We start from the raw sequence: 16,581 nt of genomic DNA on the forward strand, positions 1-16,581 counted from the left end.
TTAAATATCGCTTCAGTCCGACGAATCTAGCGAATCTAGCGAATCTAGGTTGTTACCGTGATATGTTGTGGAGAGGGTATGTGCTACGTAAAAGATATAATACAATTATGCCATAATTAATCTACATAATATATCTCTTAAGATAGGTTAGGTACTTTTATTATCAATACGTTCTTTCATTTATATTTGTTATATTTATGAGGTATTATTCAGGTAGGTACCCAGTCAGGTATGAAGAGTAGACGGAAGGAGATAGGTATTGTGAGATAGGTACTATGTAAAAGCTTAGGAAGCAGAAGCGCAAGTGCGATGGTGTCAGTTCGCATATTTTCCCGCGCTTCCGATCCCATCCATTTGATCTCCACCCCCTGCCACGCAGATCATGCCAAACCAGAATTCAAGTAGTAGTATACCTTAGTACCTACCAGACCTAAAAGTCTATTGAGAACCCGCCCTAGGACCCACTTACATGCCTTCTTCTAGCTCTCACTGGTTCAGATTCCCAGATGCGGTCAATAGTTACTGGCTGGTTACTGGTTACTGGCCACCGGTTTACCTTAGGTACCCAAGGTACCTTTTGGTTACCTGGGTTGCTGCTATGTACCAGTCTTTGGGCCACTACGCATTCTTACCGCAACCCCCGATTTACCTTTGCCGCTACCACCGTATCGCCGCTACGGACGTGTGAGGCGGAAACTGTGTGTGTGTAATCATAGAAACACCCTCTTTTTTAGCTTAACAACATCTTACCACATCTATACAACACACACATGTTAAATTCTGTTATACACACGAGGCTTCGTTTGACTTGTTTGTTTTCCTTCTGTTGGCCTCGCTTCTATTCATACTGGCCTCCTCCGAGGTATCGTCGATTGCATCTAAGCCTCGTTGTATCGCATCCCTAGACTCGAATTCGCTTTCCTCCAATCCGCAATCATCAATCCGAAATACGCAATACGCAACACGCAATCCACAATCTGCAATCTACAATCCATAATTCCACCGCGTACGTAACGCTCATTTCGACTACGTGAAGACATGGCGCATCAACGCATCGCTCGCCCGCGATGACCTCCAGGCCCCCTATGGCCGTCCCTCAGCGACAGCCTCAGAGAACATTAAGCGGCTCGGGGTTGTCGCAGTCCCCTACTCACCAGCGAACCCTCTCGCAACAATATTTACCCCCGTCCCCTATACGGAAATCAGAGAGTTTTCATGAGCAATCTATCGATGCGGGCGATGTCGCACAGAATAGATTTAATACACTCCCAAGAAGGGGAGGCTCGAGGCTCAAGCTCGAGCTCGCCAATGATGGCATCGAGCATCCCGGCTTCAGCGAATCCCCGCAAAACTTGGATACCCTATCTGCCAACAAGGTCTTTACCCCGTCGCGGATGATGTCGATGAATGATGCATCTGATGCTGGCGATCTAACTCCTCGAACGTCGAGATGCCAAACGGCTGATGATGATTCGGTTCCCCTGCCCATGCCGCCTCGTCGAATCCGATTCGTTGTGCCTGTTAAACGGTCGGAACCTTCAAGTATCAGTACGCCTCCTAAGAAGGACGCCCGACCGAAGCCCTTCGTTCTCGATCCACCGTCGATTGCTGCTCGGTACCCCAACACGGGCAAGTCGGAGTCCACCGGTAAAACTAGAACTAAGGATGTGCCCGCTCGTGCGTGTACTGACCCATGTACAGGAGTCGCCGATTTCTATCGTTGGAATGGATCACACCCTGAGGATCAGTTTTCTGATAATATTATTAGGCATGGATATTTCGACAAGGCACCGGCGCAATCTACGCAGGAGCCTGCGTCGGCCAAGGCTTCATTGTTTCCTGCGCTGAAACATAAAACTGGCCTTCACACATTATCTACCGTTTTTACCAGCATCCTCAATCAGAGAAGACATAATGGCCAGATCACTTCGGCTTCTACCTTCAAACCCCCGCCTCGAGTTACGCTAACCGACACGAAAAGAGAGATATGGCTCAAGGACCTTGCTAACCCAGCTATCTCCCTCAGACGTTTGAGTCGAACTATCCCCCACGGTATTCGCGGGAAGGTCTTGCTTGAGCAGTGCTTAAATAAGAACGTTCCCACAGAACGTGCTGTTTGGCTTGCAAAATGTGTCGGCGCAAACGAGATACGAGCCTTCAAGAGAAAGGGGGCAAATGGCATCTTTGTTATGGGCGGAGAAGCCAAATGGATTAGAGACTGGACCGTGTTTGTCGAACAGTTCGTCGAGGCCATCTGTAATGCTTTCAGTGAAGATGATTGGAAGGCCAAAGTTACATATGCGTAAGTGACGGTGCTACCTTGTAGATTGATATTTTTGCTAACCGCTTGTAGCATTCGCCTGGCTACTCATCTTTACGCTGAACATCTTTTAGACCGCGACCATTATATGGACTGGCTGGTCTCTGGCTTGGAAAATAGTAACCAGGCCAAGCTCCCCATGTGGCTTTTAATCATACAAATATACTGGAAAGATCTTCTCAAATTAAGGAGACATGGACGACGTTTAGTCAGCGCCATTCTGTCTCATCACTCTTCTGTATGCCCCCAGCAACATCTCTTAGCCTCAGTCAATTAACCCAATGAGCAGATCTATCATCATCCCGATCGCGATATTTTACTGCCTCTTGCCACACGATTACAGTCGCTGGTAGAGTCTCTACTCCTTATTTGCCCGGAGAATTTTATTAATCCTGGGGCTTGGTACAAGTTTCGCGACTCTGTAGCCGAGCCCCCTAGATCTGGTAACAACGAAGCCAGATCGAGAGCATTCAAATCAATCGATTTGCGTAATGACTATTTAACTAGTTCCAATGCCAAATCGCAACCTGCTCTCCGCAGCATAGTAGTACAGCTACTTGACAGCATACATCGAACACCTCTCGACACGGATATTCCAAAGCAGCTTTGGAAAACGAGCGATAACAAGTTGCCGATAGTCAGAACTATTCTTGAATGGTCCACCTCGCTGCATCGGCCTGGGGTTGCGAAAGTGTACATTGCCACAACGCTTCTGCGTTCGTCGTCTGCATTGGATGTCGATGTCACTAGAGCCGTACTGGACTTTCTGGATACCGACTCGCTTGAAGAAACTGCCCGAAAGCAGCTTGTATATCATCTCGTGTCGGAACTCGTTCGATCTGGCCACTTCTCAGTTCCTCAGTATATCCAATGGCTTATATCCCGCGGTGGACTTTCTTTTCCCTTCGAAGCAGCACGTGACGGGCCATGTTTCACGAGGCTACTTGTCGAAATTCCACTCCATTCTCTAAACGAGTCCATGAAAAATGTGAGGGCAACTTTATTACGAAGGGCGTCGTATTCGATTGATGATGAAGCCCAGGATATGGCAATGGCTATCAGTTGCATCAAAAGTACGCTCTCCGTTCCACTGGGACCCGGGGATCCGCTCCTACAGAAGATGCCCATGAGTCTAGACAAGCTATCGAAGCGGATCAAGTTAAGTAGTCGATCTCTAAAGACGACTATTTCCTCGTGGCTCAGTAGCGATTTCATTAGCAACGTCATCCAGAATTCACAATCGAGCAAAGGCGGTGTTGAACTACCCAAGAACACGTTCGAGATGGTTCGAACTCTTCTCGAAGCCGCTGAAGATTATACTATGCTCGAAGAGGTCTTGAAGCTGACAGCGGCATACTCGAATGCAGAGCTTCTCGCACTCTGTGCCGACACCATCAATCTTCATTTACCAGTATTTACCGCAACTGGAGCAGCCAAACCACTCTTCCAAATTTTCTATGAGCGACTCAAATCCATCATGGAAGAGCAAGGTGTCGGTGCCCGTCCGCTTCTAGCTTCTCTTGCTTATCTAGTACCGCATCTACCCGGCCTGGAAGATGTAGCGACCCAACTACAAAACGATCTGATACGTATAGACCGTAGCAGTGCTGCAGATGTTTCGTCACCGTTGTCTGACAACATGGCTACCCAACTTCAAGACGCCGAAACAGAGCTGAGTGAGCAAATAGAGAAGCTTGCTAGTTACACCAGTGCTGATAGGCCGACAATGGAGCGGTTATTCTATGCAATCATCAAAAAGCTACAAGTTTACTGGGGTAAAGCAGATGAGCGTCAGCGACTTTGCTGCATCCTTCTCACGAGACTTCGTGTATTTGATATTCAACATTTCAGCGAACTCATGAGGGGATGGATTCAGCACATTCGCAAGTTAACGAACAGGCCACATATCGATCAGTTATTTCCACCTCTAATGAGCTCAGGCTGTTTACCTCTTGCAATATTGTTCGCAACCGCTCCTAGGAATCAAGATCAAACTACCCAGTCCCGGCCGAACGCCATCGGGTCTGCTTCCGTCTACATGCAGGAGGTATTGCAAATGTTAGTCATGCCATGCAGTCCGAGTCCTATGATGACTTCGGAGGATTGCTATCGCTTCCGTATCGTCCAGGACCACGCTAGACGTGAGCATGCTAGGGAGTTGATGCCGTTGGTCCGCGGGGCGCTGGCCGAGTATTCGACCTCCCTTAATCAACACACGTCGATTCCTCAACCGTTAGATAATAAGCAGTTCGAGGCTAAGGTACTAGAAGTCCTCCGATCTTTAGTACTTGTCGATCCAAATGCTGCTAGCCAAATGGTTTCGTTAAAAAGTCCCGATCCCAAATTAGCGGCACTTATCGAAACCTGGACTACGAAGTTGCTAGTACCTCATAGTGGTGGTGGCCAAAAATCATTTGAGCAAGTTTTAGAATTGGCAAATGAATTTACGCTGCCTTTTTGCCAGGTCAAACTTTCTCTAAATCTTGCAGTTGATGAATTAGGATCAACTGAGGCATCGGAGAGAACCCAATCGCAATTTGAACTATTGTCGAAAGCACTTGACAATGCCATCGACGCTAACAATATCATGTGGACAGGCATGCTCCCTTCTCTTAGTCCTGATATTACGCAACACATGAGAAACCGAGCAGAGTCGCGCTTGCTAGATATCATTCCATCTCTTAAGAATCCTCCCGGAGACGCCACTTTTGATAGGGATATCTGCATGGCGGAGAATCTCTTGACGGTCATCGATTCCATATTCCGTGGCGGGTCGGGATCAAAAGTGTTCCAGTTTTCTAGCGCTCTAGTGGACAAACTTGCAGACTTGTGGGATATCCTATCCTCAAGAACTGGCGAGTACGCTTCACTTCAAGCCGCTGTGCTCTCGCGCTGGCTGCCTCTTATATTATCTTACCTGACTCTTTTCACCTCACCATCCGCCAGCGCATTGGATGCATCACGGATCTCTGGCGGTGAAATTCGTGGCCGTGCTTTAGTCATCCTCGCAGGTCTCATCCAGGAGCTCGATAACCACCTATCCTCCAATCTCGGTCAAAAAGCCTTCGACATCGCGCTCGTGCTAGCCGATAATTTACCCGAAGAGGCGCGCTTATTATGCGTACGGGCAGTGAAAGATGCCACGGCTGATCCTAGGATCAGATATCTATTCAGCTTCGCTCCGAACCCGGCTGAAACCCTAATGTTAGCCCATCGCGAGAAGCCGCCCCAGGGAATCCAAGAAAGGAGGGCAATGGCGATGGGGATGAATATGATACCAGAGAAGCTAACTCCCTTTGTATTCAGGAGGTGGGAAATCCTCAACGAACCCACTCCTGTCGTAGGCGAGAACGATACGAGTCTAAGCTTGACGCTGTTCGACTCCAGGAAGATAAAGTAACCCGCTCTTCTGGGGGAGCTTATACGCTCAACAACCTTATTTTTAATGTCTTCTGGCTTGTATCGATACGGATTAGAATTTGTTATGGAGAGGCCGGATGGCCTATCGAGAACCTTGAAGATAGGGGTTTTCACTTCAATAGTCGGAGTCGTCGTCTTATCCATCAAAAGACGCACGACCTATCCCGCAAGATTAGACGGGGTATATCCCGAGCTTCTTTTGGCTACCACTACTGCTTGTTTTTCCTTTGTCCTCATAGGGTCTCTTAGTCTTAACTTGGGGAGTCTCACGGCATTTATGACTGTCATGCATTTGCTGAGCCGGGGTCTTCATCTCTTATCTCTCTATCTTGGCGCGCGCCTGCCCGCGCGTGTCGTGTGCGTTATATGATGATACCTGGGCAGGATTTGCGAAGAAAGAAGCATTAGGACAGGACGCTTTTTCCAAATTTTTCCAGGGACATCGGGTTCATGGTTGGGTTTCCGGTTCGGGATTGGGGTTAGGTTATCGGCTATACTGGTCGTGTTTATTTGGGGGAAAGCGGAGTGGACTGGCTGTATAGAATTGGTTGTAGGGGAGATGAGAGGTGATGAGAGAACAGGTGTTGTAAAGCAGCAAGATAAAGAAACACGAGACTTCATTTAAATAGCTTTATCGTTCATCGCGTTGCCGGTGATTATTGTGATTAGAAAGTTTGCCATGTTAAATACTATAAATTAACTCCATCGCTTTGTCTTGCTCCTTGGGTGTCAACGACAGGTCATACATGATACAATCCTTAGGTGTGCCTTCCACTTTATTGAACTCCGATAAAAGGGGAATTAAGGATAAGTGTCAAGCAAACGTCAAGGTGGCCCGAGGAGGAAAAATAGATGATGGGTCGACTGAGAGAGGAGTATCGGGATACCTAATGGATGATTACCGAGGCCATAGAAAAGTATTATTACAGATAGTTCACAGGGAGGAGAGTTATAGCCATTACTATAATTACTTAACTACTCTAATATCTCTTATAATACTTTTTGTATATAAGGAACCAATACAAACTTATCGTTTATGATCAGTTTACCACGAGAAAAAGAAAGAAAAGACCAGGCCGTCTATATACAGTATCATTTCCATCGGCTTAAAGTTATTGCATACCTCATCTACTAATATCTTTAATGTAAAGTATATAAACTGAATGGCTCTAAACTTGCGTGTTTCTAGAGTCTTTAGTATAAATACCTACTTAAGTCCAGTTACTATCCATATCATAAGCCCCCTGCTTCAAGCCATATATTATATATTTTTCTTTGCTATCAAAACGTGTCAAGTAAATATTATTCGAACTTTAGAGGCTCGTGCCATATCTAGTTTGATTAGGGGCTTGGTGCTCACAGTGGTATTATATGATGATATTTATTTTTTGATATAAATATGTGCTTATCGGATAGAAGACCTGGGGCTTATTATAATGGAGGAAATATTTGTCAATAATAGTATGACTATATATACAAAAAATGATCGAGAATCATGGGTATTCATTTGCCACTACTAAGTTCTCATGCATAAGAGGTGTGCAATATGAGTTTAAGAGGCCGAGAAGACCGCGAGTTTTCATGGGCGTAAAGGAGTATCCAAGATTTATCTGACCAAAGGGAACATGAGAAGCGAAGTCGAAATTAACATGATATACCGACTAGCGAGTTTCTGCAATGGATAGGTATATTTGGACAAGATGGATTTGGCCTGTTTTCTATTTCACTATATTTACAACGTCTTAGTCTGTCAAGCATGAAATTACGATATTTAGATTGTGTAATTCATTCAGACCGTTGTAATAATACAGGTTGTAGGTAACTTGGGATGCCTTGTGACTAACATAAATCAATAACTATAAAATTACAGTATAAAGACAATTAACATATGTGTAAACAAGAAATATAAATCGAAACCCCCTTTCCCCATTTTCTTCGTATCTTGTTTTACCGCCTCTCCTTCTCGCCCTTCCCGCCGTTATTACTTGTTATACCCGGCCGATAGTGAACCAGCATTCGTGTATTGCTATACGTAGTAGTAGTGGAAGTAATATAAGACATACGTAAAGGTAATTACGATCTCTTTCTTCCTTCATAGCTCGTCCCGGATGAAGGTGTGGCTGCCGAGGACCCAAGACAACGGCGTCTCGACGCAGATCTGGCCGGTTGGGCTGGCGTACGTCGGGTAGATGCCCTCAGACGTGGGGGTCTGGACGCTGCCGGTGGGATAAGTAGGTGTTGCGCGGCTGGTAGGAGTCTTGTAACTGCTGTGCGCTTCATAGCTCGTCGGGGTCACGTAGTAGGAACTAGTCTCATAGTCCGTATGGACGGGATATTCAGAGCTCGTCGTATAGCTCGTTGGGTAGTCAGTGTCATAATGATCATCATCCTTAGTCTTGGTCTTATATTTATCGCCGTCGTCGTGTTTGTACTTGTATCCGTCTTGGCACCACGACTGCGGTTTCACTGCAAGGTCGACCTCCTTGCAACCCGCGGGCCAGGTGCTGTCGATGTGGTACGTGACGTACACCTGTCCCGAGCCCGGCATCTGGCAGTAACGGGCCCGCCCGCCGTAGAACCCGTCGTCGTACCAGCGTAGATACCCGTCTTCAACGCCGAACTTGCCGGCTGCGGAAACCCCGTGCTTTGAAGATGTTGTAAATGGCTCGTACAGGACGTCTCCGGCTTTTGCAAGGTACTCCCCGCCGCTGCTGATCAACCCGTCCGTTAGATCGAAGGTAGTTGCTTCTGCACAGCTAAGTGGGTTAGCGGGCGCAGTGCCCACGAATCCCTTGTCGTGGTGATGTTTTTTGTCAGAGTGTCCCTTGTCGTGGTGGTGGTCCTTCTTGTCAGAGTCATGGTGTCCCTTGTCAGAGTCGTGGTGTTTCTTATCCGAGTCGTGGTGTTCCTTGTCAGAATGGTGGTGCTTCTTGTCAGAGTGATGATGTTCCTTATCAAAGTCGTGGTGTCCTTTGTCGGAGTCGTAGTGTTTAGGGTGTTTATGCTCAGTGTCTCTGCGACTGATAGAGTCACGGACCGGCACGACGGCGAGCACGATAGGGGTGTTTGAATTGGTAACGCCCGGGATAGCCGAGGAAGAGGCAGGAGACGACCTCATCAAGGAAACAGTCGAAGTGGAAGTGGGAGATGCCGAAACTGAGTTGACCTGAGCCGATAATACCAGCAAGCTGGTCGCAACGGCGGTTCTGACCTGAATCGATAACCCCATCGTGGATGTGTATGTTTTATATAAACAAGTATTACTTCAGGTGAAATTATTATAAATGAACGTCGGTAGATTACTAGAAAGATAGTATTAGTGTAGTAGGAGGATGCCGAGCAAAAAAGTCGACTGGACGGGCGAATTTGGAAGTATTTGAATATATCATCCCACCCAGCATTTCCAGTTTAGGATAATGTAAATATCCAAGGGGAATGCTCGATTATATTACTCAAAGGGAGACTTGAATCTGGCCAGCCATGACATTCCCTTATTGATTCAGATCTATCACCGTAATTTACTCTTAAGTTATCTCGCTCCCCTTGGAATGAATTGAGTTAACCCCTTAGGCTGGAGTTGAAGATAACGACGGTCTCAAGGGAGACGCGATTTTAGATACGCCTCCCTTAAGAGTGGACTCGTCTATGTCAATCGCATTGAGTTATAGAATAGCTCCCATAGAGAATAGACTAAGCAATAGATGAATAGAAAAAATTTCCCTTTCACCTCTGGCTCATCTAATATCAATATTGATAATTCCTTCAACAGTCAAGATTAATAATTAGGTAATGTTTAGTTTACGTCCAAAAACCTGGATTCCCGGGCATTGAAGGGAAGTCTCCCTAAATTCTTTATAGCACAATGTTTCAGCCCGATCAATTTGTTGATTCATTGAATTGAATTGAATTACAGTCCCTGGTATAGTGGCATTCAGTTGTACATACACCTTGCGAACAAAGCAGCAGAAACGACGCCAAGACCTTCAATCATGTTCCAGACCGATACCCTAACTCCCTCATGACCCTGTGCTAACCTCTACATGCATTTCAACCCTCAAACTCCACAATTCTCTGTGTTGTTGAACTGGAGGTTCTTGGTCTCCCTTCTTGCGTACTATTAGCATCAACATTCAACTGGCTTTGCCCTTCTGGGTTCTTCGCCGCTCCAGCTCCAGCATCCGCTCCATCCAATAGATCTCTATCGGATGATCTGACGCTCCTACGCTCGGGATCTCCACCATATCCAGTCGGGCGTAGGCCTTGAACATCCTCCTCCTCTTCCTCCTCTTCGTCTTTCTGTCCAGGTACCGCGTTCTTCTCCAATTCGCGCTGTGCTTCTTCCATACGCCGGCGAACTTCAGCGGCAACACGTGATGCATCCGTGACAATATTGTCTAGAACGCCACGTAGACTACGGCCAGCACCTGCCATGCCTACCTGTGGAACAGGAGGTGGTACACCAGGAGAACGTCCGAAGCTTATATTAGAAAACGTGGTTAGAGACGAAGTAGACTGGCTGGTAGACGCCAAGCCATCAATGAGATGTAATGAGGTAGGAAATGACGATTCGAAGAACTGTTCCAGTAGCTCGTCTGCAAGCACTACCATTCGGAACGTTGGTAAAGTTATATGTAGCGGATTTGAAGGATCTAGGGCTGCGTTGGCTTTCTCGGACTGGGCTTTGGATACCGCACGTCTGGCCTCGTTGTCGGTATCTGGCTTACCTAAAGCCGATGGAATTGTCTCTCCTAGGTCAGGCTTCTTCTTCGCAGGTTTGGGACTGTCTGTTGGACCCTCAAAAGCAAGTAAATCTTCCTCGTCTTCGTCTTCATCATCACCAATAGCAAATGCACTATTGTTATCGCCTACTGGCTCCTCGATATTGGAGAATGATTTTCCTGTATTTGTGATTTGGTTATTTGGATGATCAGGATCTGCGTATTCAAAACAGCGCCGAATGAAAGCGCTCACGCTTCCCAAAAATCGTTCATTAATAGTACCCCCGATTGGTGGGCTCAATGAGCCACTGCTAGATTCACTTAGCCCATTTGGAGCCGGGGTCGTCGCAGAATGACTTAATGATCCTTCGAGGCCACGACGCGAGAGGAACAAGAGCGCTTCTGATATTCGGAGTATGCCTTCTCGATCGACTCTTCCATCGCCGTCATCATCATAGAGCTCAAAAAAGTATGTGATTGTGCCCATGATATCACGCTTCCCCTTGATATGTGCGAAGCCCGTCACGACATTTTGCAACGTTAACGTCGAGCTGGAATCCACATCCCATCTTCGGAACAATCTCTGCATGAACTCATGATCAGTCGGCTCGGGGCCTCCGCCCCACGGTGAAAGCAAGTTAGGTTCGGACCGCCTAAAACTGCCAAAGTATGAACCACGGTCTTTCTCGGACACGTCGCGCCTAGGCGAGGCTGGAGCATCAGAGATGGCCCATTTAGACACGCTCGCTAAGAATTCCCGGAACGCATCGTAATCCATTAAGCTAGTACTGGGACCCAAGCCGACTCGACCTTTCTCGATGCCGTGGTCGCGATGTTCTGGGAATGCGTCGCCGGCTCTGGCTCTGCTGGCTTTAGCTCGAGCTAGTTGTTCTTGGATGATGTGATCTCGCTGTTGTCGTTCGTACAAGATCCCGTAAAATCTGTCATATAGGGCTCCTAGTTCGTCGGGGCTCAGCAATTTACTGTCGGGTCCAAGATTTCGAATAGCAGTACGCTTAGCGAAATTCTCAATATTATTGAGAACCGCATCCTTGTTCTTTAATCGTAAATCCTGAATAGTGCTATGAGTAACGCCCGAGAACTCTTTAAAAGCTACTACCATCAATTCTTGGAACCTGTTAATAGCTCGTAGCTTTGGGTTTTCTGATTTGGGATGTGCGGATTCATCGAGGCGCGAGAAATATGACTTTAGAACAGATATGAAAGCACCATCGTCCGTAGCGTCTAATAATTCTTCGCCGTTGATCCTTAGAATAGCTAGTCCGACTTGGAATAATACCTTAGGCCCCTCGACAAAGAAAACATCTAGAACCCTAAATGCAAAAACCAGGGGCATCGAGTTGATATACAGAGAGAGGAACCAGGGAAGAGAAACGACGGAGAGTTGTACATCGCTCTTAACGAGATGCTCCCACAGAATTGGCATCGTTTTTTCCACAAGGGCTTCAAATACCTTCTGATCCAAGAGCGTACCATACATGGTAGAGGAGTAATACCCGGGAACTAGCCTATCGCACAATGCTGAAAGGAGGAAGAATGCTTGAGTCTCGGACATGTAAATCAACAAAGCGGCCACGACAATATTCATGGCCTGGCAGTACCCGACGTCGGTGTTAACCCAGCTGTATGCTGTGAGAACTCGTCGCAGGCGGTTGATCCCGTCTTCGCTCTGGAATCCCGGGTATTCGGGGAGACTTCGGTTTAAGTCTTTTTCTATTTCATCTATAGCCAACGACTCTTTCCCTTCGAACTTTGCGAGTGTGTCCACGTATAGGGTCGGATTTTCGAGTCGTAGATATAAAGATCCGGACGTTAACTCCCAGATCTCACCTCGGAGTCGGTTTGGGAGACCGACTCTAATAAGTTTATGAAATGTGGGCTGACGAATTAGGGTCGCATTCCGACCATTATCGCGAAGATACTCGGCCCATAACCTCATCTTTGCCCGATCCCTAAGCTTCTTCGGGTCGCCAGGATATCGAAATACCATACCTAAACCAGCATCAGGCGGGTTTATGTTCTTTTTATCCTCTGGCCTAAGGAGGTACTCCGAATAACATTCGGACATAACCTTCTTATATCTCCCGACGCTACCGACTGCATTCCTTAAGCCTTTCTTGAGGCCGTCACAAAATCTTTCACATGCCGGACGGGATCCGGCAAGCTGTATAGTGATCCTCTGCTCTCTGAAATCCTTCTTGTCTTTTTGCGCATCTCTATCCTTTACCGATTCTTGTGTTATACCGTTCCACGTGGTGATGGCGAGAGCAAACTAGAGTCCTCTAAGGTTAGCTTGAGTTGATACAGTAGCTGTAAGTGAAGAGGAATGTTGTCGTACCTGAAGGTTCTGGGTATTTAGGCGCTCGACCTTTCTGATAGCGCAGAGAGGGAAAGTAAATCCATTCCCACTAGGCCCGGCACCATGTGTCTGGCCAGTGAATGCGGCGGCACTCGAGGGGCTAGCGCCTTGTGAAAAACTAGTCGGGGTAGTCGAAAAACAAATATAGAACTCGGAAAGGTGCAGCTTGCCGACATAGTGCCAACCCCGGTCACGTTCTTTATCACCTTGGGTGACGTTCGAAGGTGGTATAGTAAGCTCGGCGGGTATCTCGTACAGGGGCGTCTGGGAGCTGGGAAGTCGGAACTGATTTTGGAATAGAGAAGCTTTGGAGGGATGTCTATCTGAGTTGGTCAGATTCAGTCCTTGCATAGGATCAATCAGCTGCTGAGCAGCCGACTGAGCCTTCTGCACAAAGCTGCTGAGGTTATTAAACATGGTTCAAGACCTTCCAGCAGAGTCAAGTCCATGTATTTGTAACTTAATTCATTTCTAATGAAGTTCGGAGGAGCAATAACGCTAAATAGGCCAGGGAGATGGAACTTATGCAGAAAATGGAAAAGTAGCAGTCGTACTCGTCGTGAAAATGCTAGATGTTATATCAGCCGTTATCGTATGTAAGTGTGTAGGTTGTTGTAAGGAGAGATGTTCCTCCGTGGGGTCGCTACAGGTTCAGGGACAGACACTGTAAGGTTAGTTACTAAGGTGTGCCGCTCTGGCCGGGTTTTCAGCCTCTCCCGGTAAAAATGACCATTATATTGTGGCTGAAGCTCTAGTGTACCTTACCTAACCTACCTAGGTACCTACCTTTAGGTAATGAGGTACCTTCTAATATCCATTTTGAAACCCCTTGAAGTGGGGGTACTTTGGTACCTGAGCTAAAGTACGTACATTGAGATTGAGGTCAACCTACATCATCTCAAGCCCATTTAGCTACCTATTGGAATTCCCCGATATCCCGCTGGCTTTCCCATCGAGACATTCGTCATAACGACCACTAAACACGGCTAAACCCGGATCCTATTTCTTCAACCTTTTAACTTGTCGCATCACGTTGTTACCTACCTACATAGTACATACCTAGATATAATTAATACTTTTACCAATAACTTGTCTAAATCAACTATATTACAATTGGCTTATTATTGATAGCCAGGTACTTAATACATATGTTTTTCCTTGAGCACGGTCTAATTCTCAAATGCGCATGTTTGTGTCTCAAAGCTTCGATATGGTCCGTATGATCAAGTAGAAGGGTAAAGGTGATTGGTTGAAATGCGTGGGCGCGACGTCCTGCAACTACGCAGCACGTTCCAGCTGCTCTCCACGCATCCAAGCATCCACGCAATATAAAGGGTAGTTTCCCTTCGTGGTCTAGATCAGACAGTGTTGGAGTCCACTTTGGTCCACTTTGGTCCACTTTGGTCCACTTTCATCACCTGCAACAATGGAATCCCTCCCCGCTTGGGTTTGTTCTACAGAAAACGTCATCGCTACAAGGCTGGAGATCGCATACATGTATGTATTTTGCTTACTACTTACCTACCAACCTACCTAACCTACCTAACCTACCTACCTTGAACCCATCCAGCCTGTCCAGCTCCATCCACTCCAGCCCAGCCTAACCGAATAACCAAAAAAATAATAATAATTAGAATAACCAACTCCGTTTTAATAGCACACCATCCTCGTCATATAGATTTTAGCTATTATTACCATTATTACCACTTACCACTTACCACTTACCACCTACCACCTACCACCTAATGCGCTAAAGAGGCGGACAACCATTGACCTGGTCTAATCACGCACCATCTTATCTTAGCACTCTCTTATAACTAAGTTTTTCCCTCCGTCAAGTTTACCAGGTATACATGTGCCGCCTCCTTTTCAGCACGTTCACCATGTGTACTCTCTGAAATAACCAGCTTACACCATATATCCAATTCATGTATATTGCCTTTCGACGGCCCATAGTCAGAGGCGTCCTCGCTGCTACTATAAATATTTTGCGCTAAGACATGGGTATCGTCTGATGATATCCGCCAATTGCGACAGGCAGCGTTTACCTAGTTGGAATATCTAAAGTACCTCGGATGAATCTTAAAAAGATGGCCGCTACGGTAGCCAAACCCGGCCTGATTCCACGGGTTATACAGGAACACAGCTTGCGGCCCGTCGCGAACACAGACACCAACAACAATTCCCAATCAGAGGCTGACGTCGAGCCAAAAGTACCACCCCAACACCAACGATTGAAGCTGAGCGACTTTTCTCTCGTGAGGACTTTAGGAACTGGTAATACACCTACCCATCATATCAGCTATTTTAGATGCGCCAAGCGTTTACCGTGTTTGTTATGCTAACCCAGTTTCTTATAGGCACCTTTGCTAGAGTATGTCTAGTTCGTCCTGCCGGCGCTAAAGAAGACGACCGTGACAAGGTGTTTGCTCTCAAGATCCTGCGGAAGGCCGAAGTTATCAAGTTAAAGCAAATAGACCACGTCCGAGATGAGCGTCGCATACTAAGCGATGTCGCTGGCCACCCTTTTATTACCGAATTAATCACTACCTTCTCTGATCACGACTCCTTATACATGCTTCTCGACTATGTCCCAGGCGGCGAGCTCTTTAGTTATCTACGAAGACATCGACGATTTCCAGAAGAATGGGCCCAGTTCTATGCTGCCGAGATCGTCTTGGTACTCGAATATCTTCATGATGATCAGGGCGGTGTCGCATACCGCGACTTGAAACCAGAAAACCTTCTCCTGGACGGTCAGGGTCACGTGAAGTTGGTGGACTTTGGATTTGCGAAGAGACTCGGTAGCAGGGATAGTAGACCTGTTGAGACCTATACTCTTTGCGGTACACCCGAGTACTTGGCGCCCGAGGTTATTCAGAACAAGGGACATACCATCGCGGTTGATTGGTGGGCCCTGGGTATTCTGATCTACGAGTTCCTCACTGGTTATCCTCCATTTTGGCATCAGAATCCTATTGAGATTTACAAGCAGTGAGTACCGGGAGTCGCATGTTTCATTGCTCGTAAAAGCTAATAAGATGACAGGATAATTGAGAAGCCCGTGCTCTTCCCCGCTGAACCCCCTATCTCGCCTAATGCGCAAAGCATCATCCGTTCGTTCTGTACTGTGGATCGCTCTAGGCGATTAGGAAATCTCATCGGCGGTACTCGTCAAGTTAAGGAGCATCAATTCTTCGAAGGCATAGATTGGGACGCGCTTTATCACCGGCAAATCAGGCCCCCGATACAGCCTAACGTACGGTACCCGGGCGACGCACAGTGCTTCGATATCTACCCGGAGGACGATGGCAAGCGGGACCCATACACTGACGAACTGTCTCGTCAATACGACCACTACTTCGAAGGGTTCTAAAGAATCATGGATAATGAAATATCTTCCAACTGTCTAGACGAGGGGTATACGAAGGCAAGGCGTAATTTGCGGGATCATTTGGCTACTATAAGTAGAGATTCCCAGCGATTTGATTATGATGTATTTATGGGACCTACGTTCGCATGATTTTTAGGAGTCTCGGTAGCGTTTGCTATACATATATACTATAAGATATTATGAGGGGTAGTCTGAGGGCCTTATCATGGCATCCAGGACAAACTAGCGTATCGCGGGGTTTTTATTCCCTAGCGAGCTATCATGTACTTATATACTACTACAGCGTGTTCATTTCTTACTACTTATTCGCACAGGTCGACATTAAGACCGCATTCAACATATGAATAGG

The 16,581-nt window shown here is 46.8% G+C and overlaps 4 protein-coding genes across 4 annotated transcripts; 2 read left to right on the forward strand and 2 right to left on the reverse strand.

Moving 5' to 3' along the window:
- Positions 1–1,067: 1,067 nt before the first annotated feature.
- On the forward strand, positions 1,068–5,720 carry GL218_02431 (Mediator of RNA polymerase II transcription subunit 12; the record flags this gene model as incomplete). Its single annotated transcript, XM_033578950.1, has 3 exons — positions 1,068–2,302; positions 2,354–2,558; positions 2,610–5,720. 3 exons carry the CDS (start codon positions 1,068–1,070, stop codon positions 5,718–5,720), a joined length of 4,551 nt encoding a protein of 1,516 aa, XP_033438725.1.
- Positions 5,721–7,832: 2,112 nt separating this feature from the next.
- GL218_02432 (uncharacterized protein) lies at positions 7,833–8,969 on the reverse strand (the record flags this gene model as incomplete). The annotated part of the gene is made up of 1 exon (XM_033578951.1): positions 7,833–8,969. The coding sequence occupies one exon, from the start codon at positions 8,967–8,969 to the stop codon at positions 7,833–7,835; it is 1,137 nt and encodes a 378-aa protein (XP_033438724.1).
- Positions 8,970–9,787: 818 nt separating this feature from the next.
- Positions 9,788–13,255, reverse strand: GL218_02433 (uncharacterized protein; the record flags this gene model as incomplete). Its single annotated transcript, XM_033578952.1, has 2 exons — positions 9,788–12,751; positions 12,818–13,255. The coding sequence occupies 2 exons, from the start codon at positions 13,253–13,255 to the stop codon at positions 9,788–9,790; spliced, it is 3,402 nt and encodes a 1,133-aa protein (XP_033438723.1).
- A 1,673-nt stretch (positions 13,256–14,928) lies between these two features.
- On the forward strand, positions 14,929–16,214 carry GL218_02434 (Protein kinase DC2; the record flags this gene model as incomplete). The annotated part of the gene is made up of 3 exons (XM_033578953.1): positions 14,929–15,115; positions 15,199–15,832; positions 15,887–16,214. The coding sequence occupies 3 exons, from the start codon at positions 14,929–14,931 to the stop codon at positions 16,212–16,214; spliced, it is 1,149 nt and encodes a 382-aa protein (XP_033438722.1).
- Positions 16,215–16,581: the final 367 nt, after the last annotated feature.

This window comes from Daldinia childiae (assembly GCF_008694065.1).
Source record: "Daldinia childiae strain JS-1345 chromosome Unknown Scaffold2, whole genome shotgun sequence".
NCBI classification, from domain to species: domain Eukaryota; kingdom Fungi; phylum Ascomycota; class Sordariomycetes; order Xylariales; family Hypoxylaceae; genus Daldinia; species Daldinia childiae.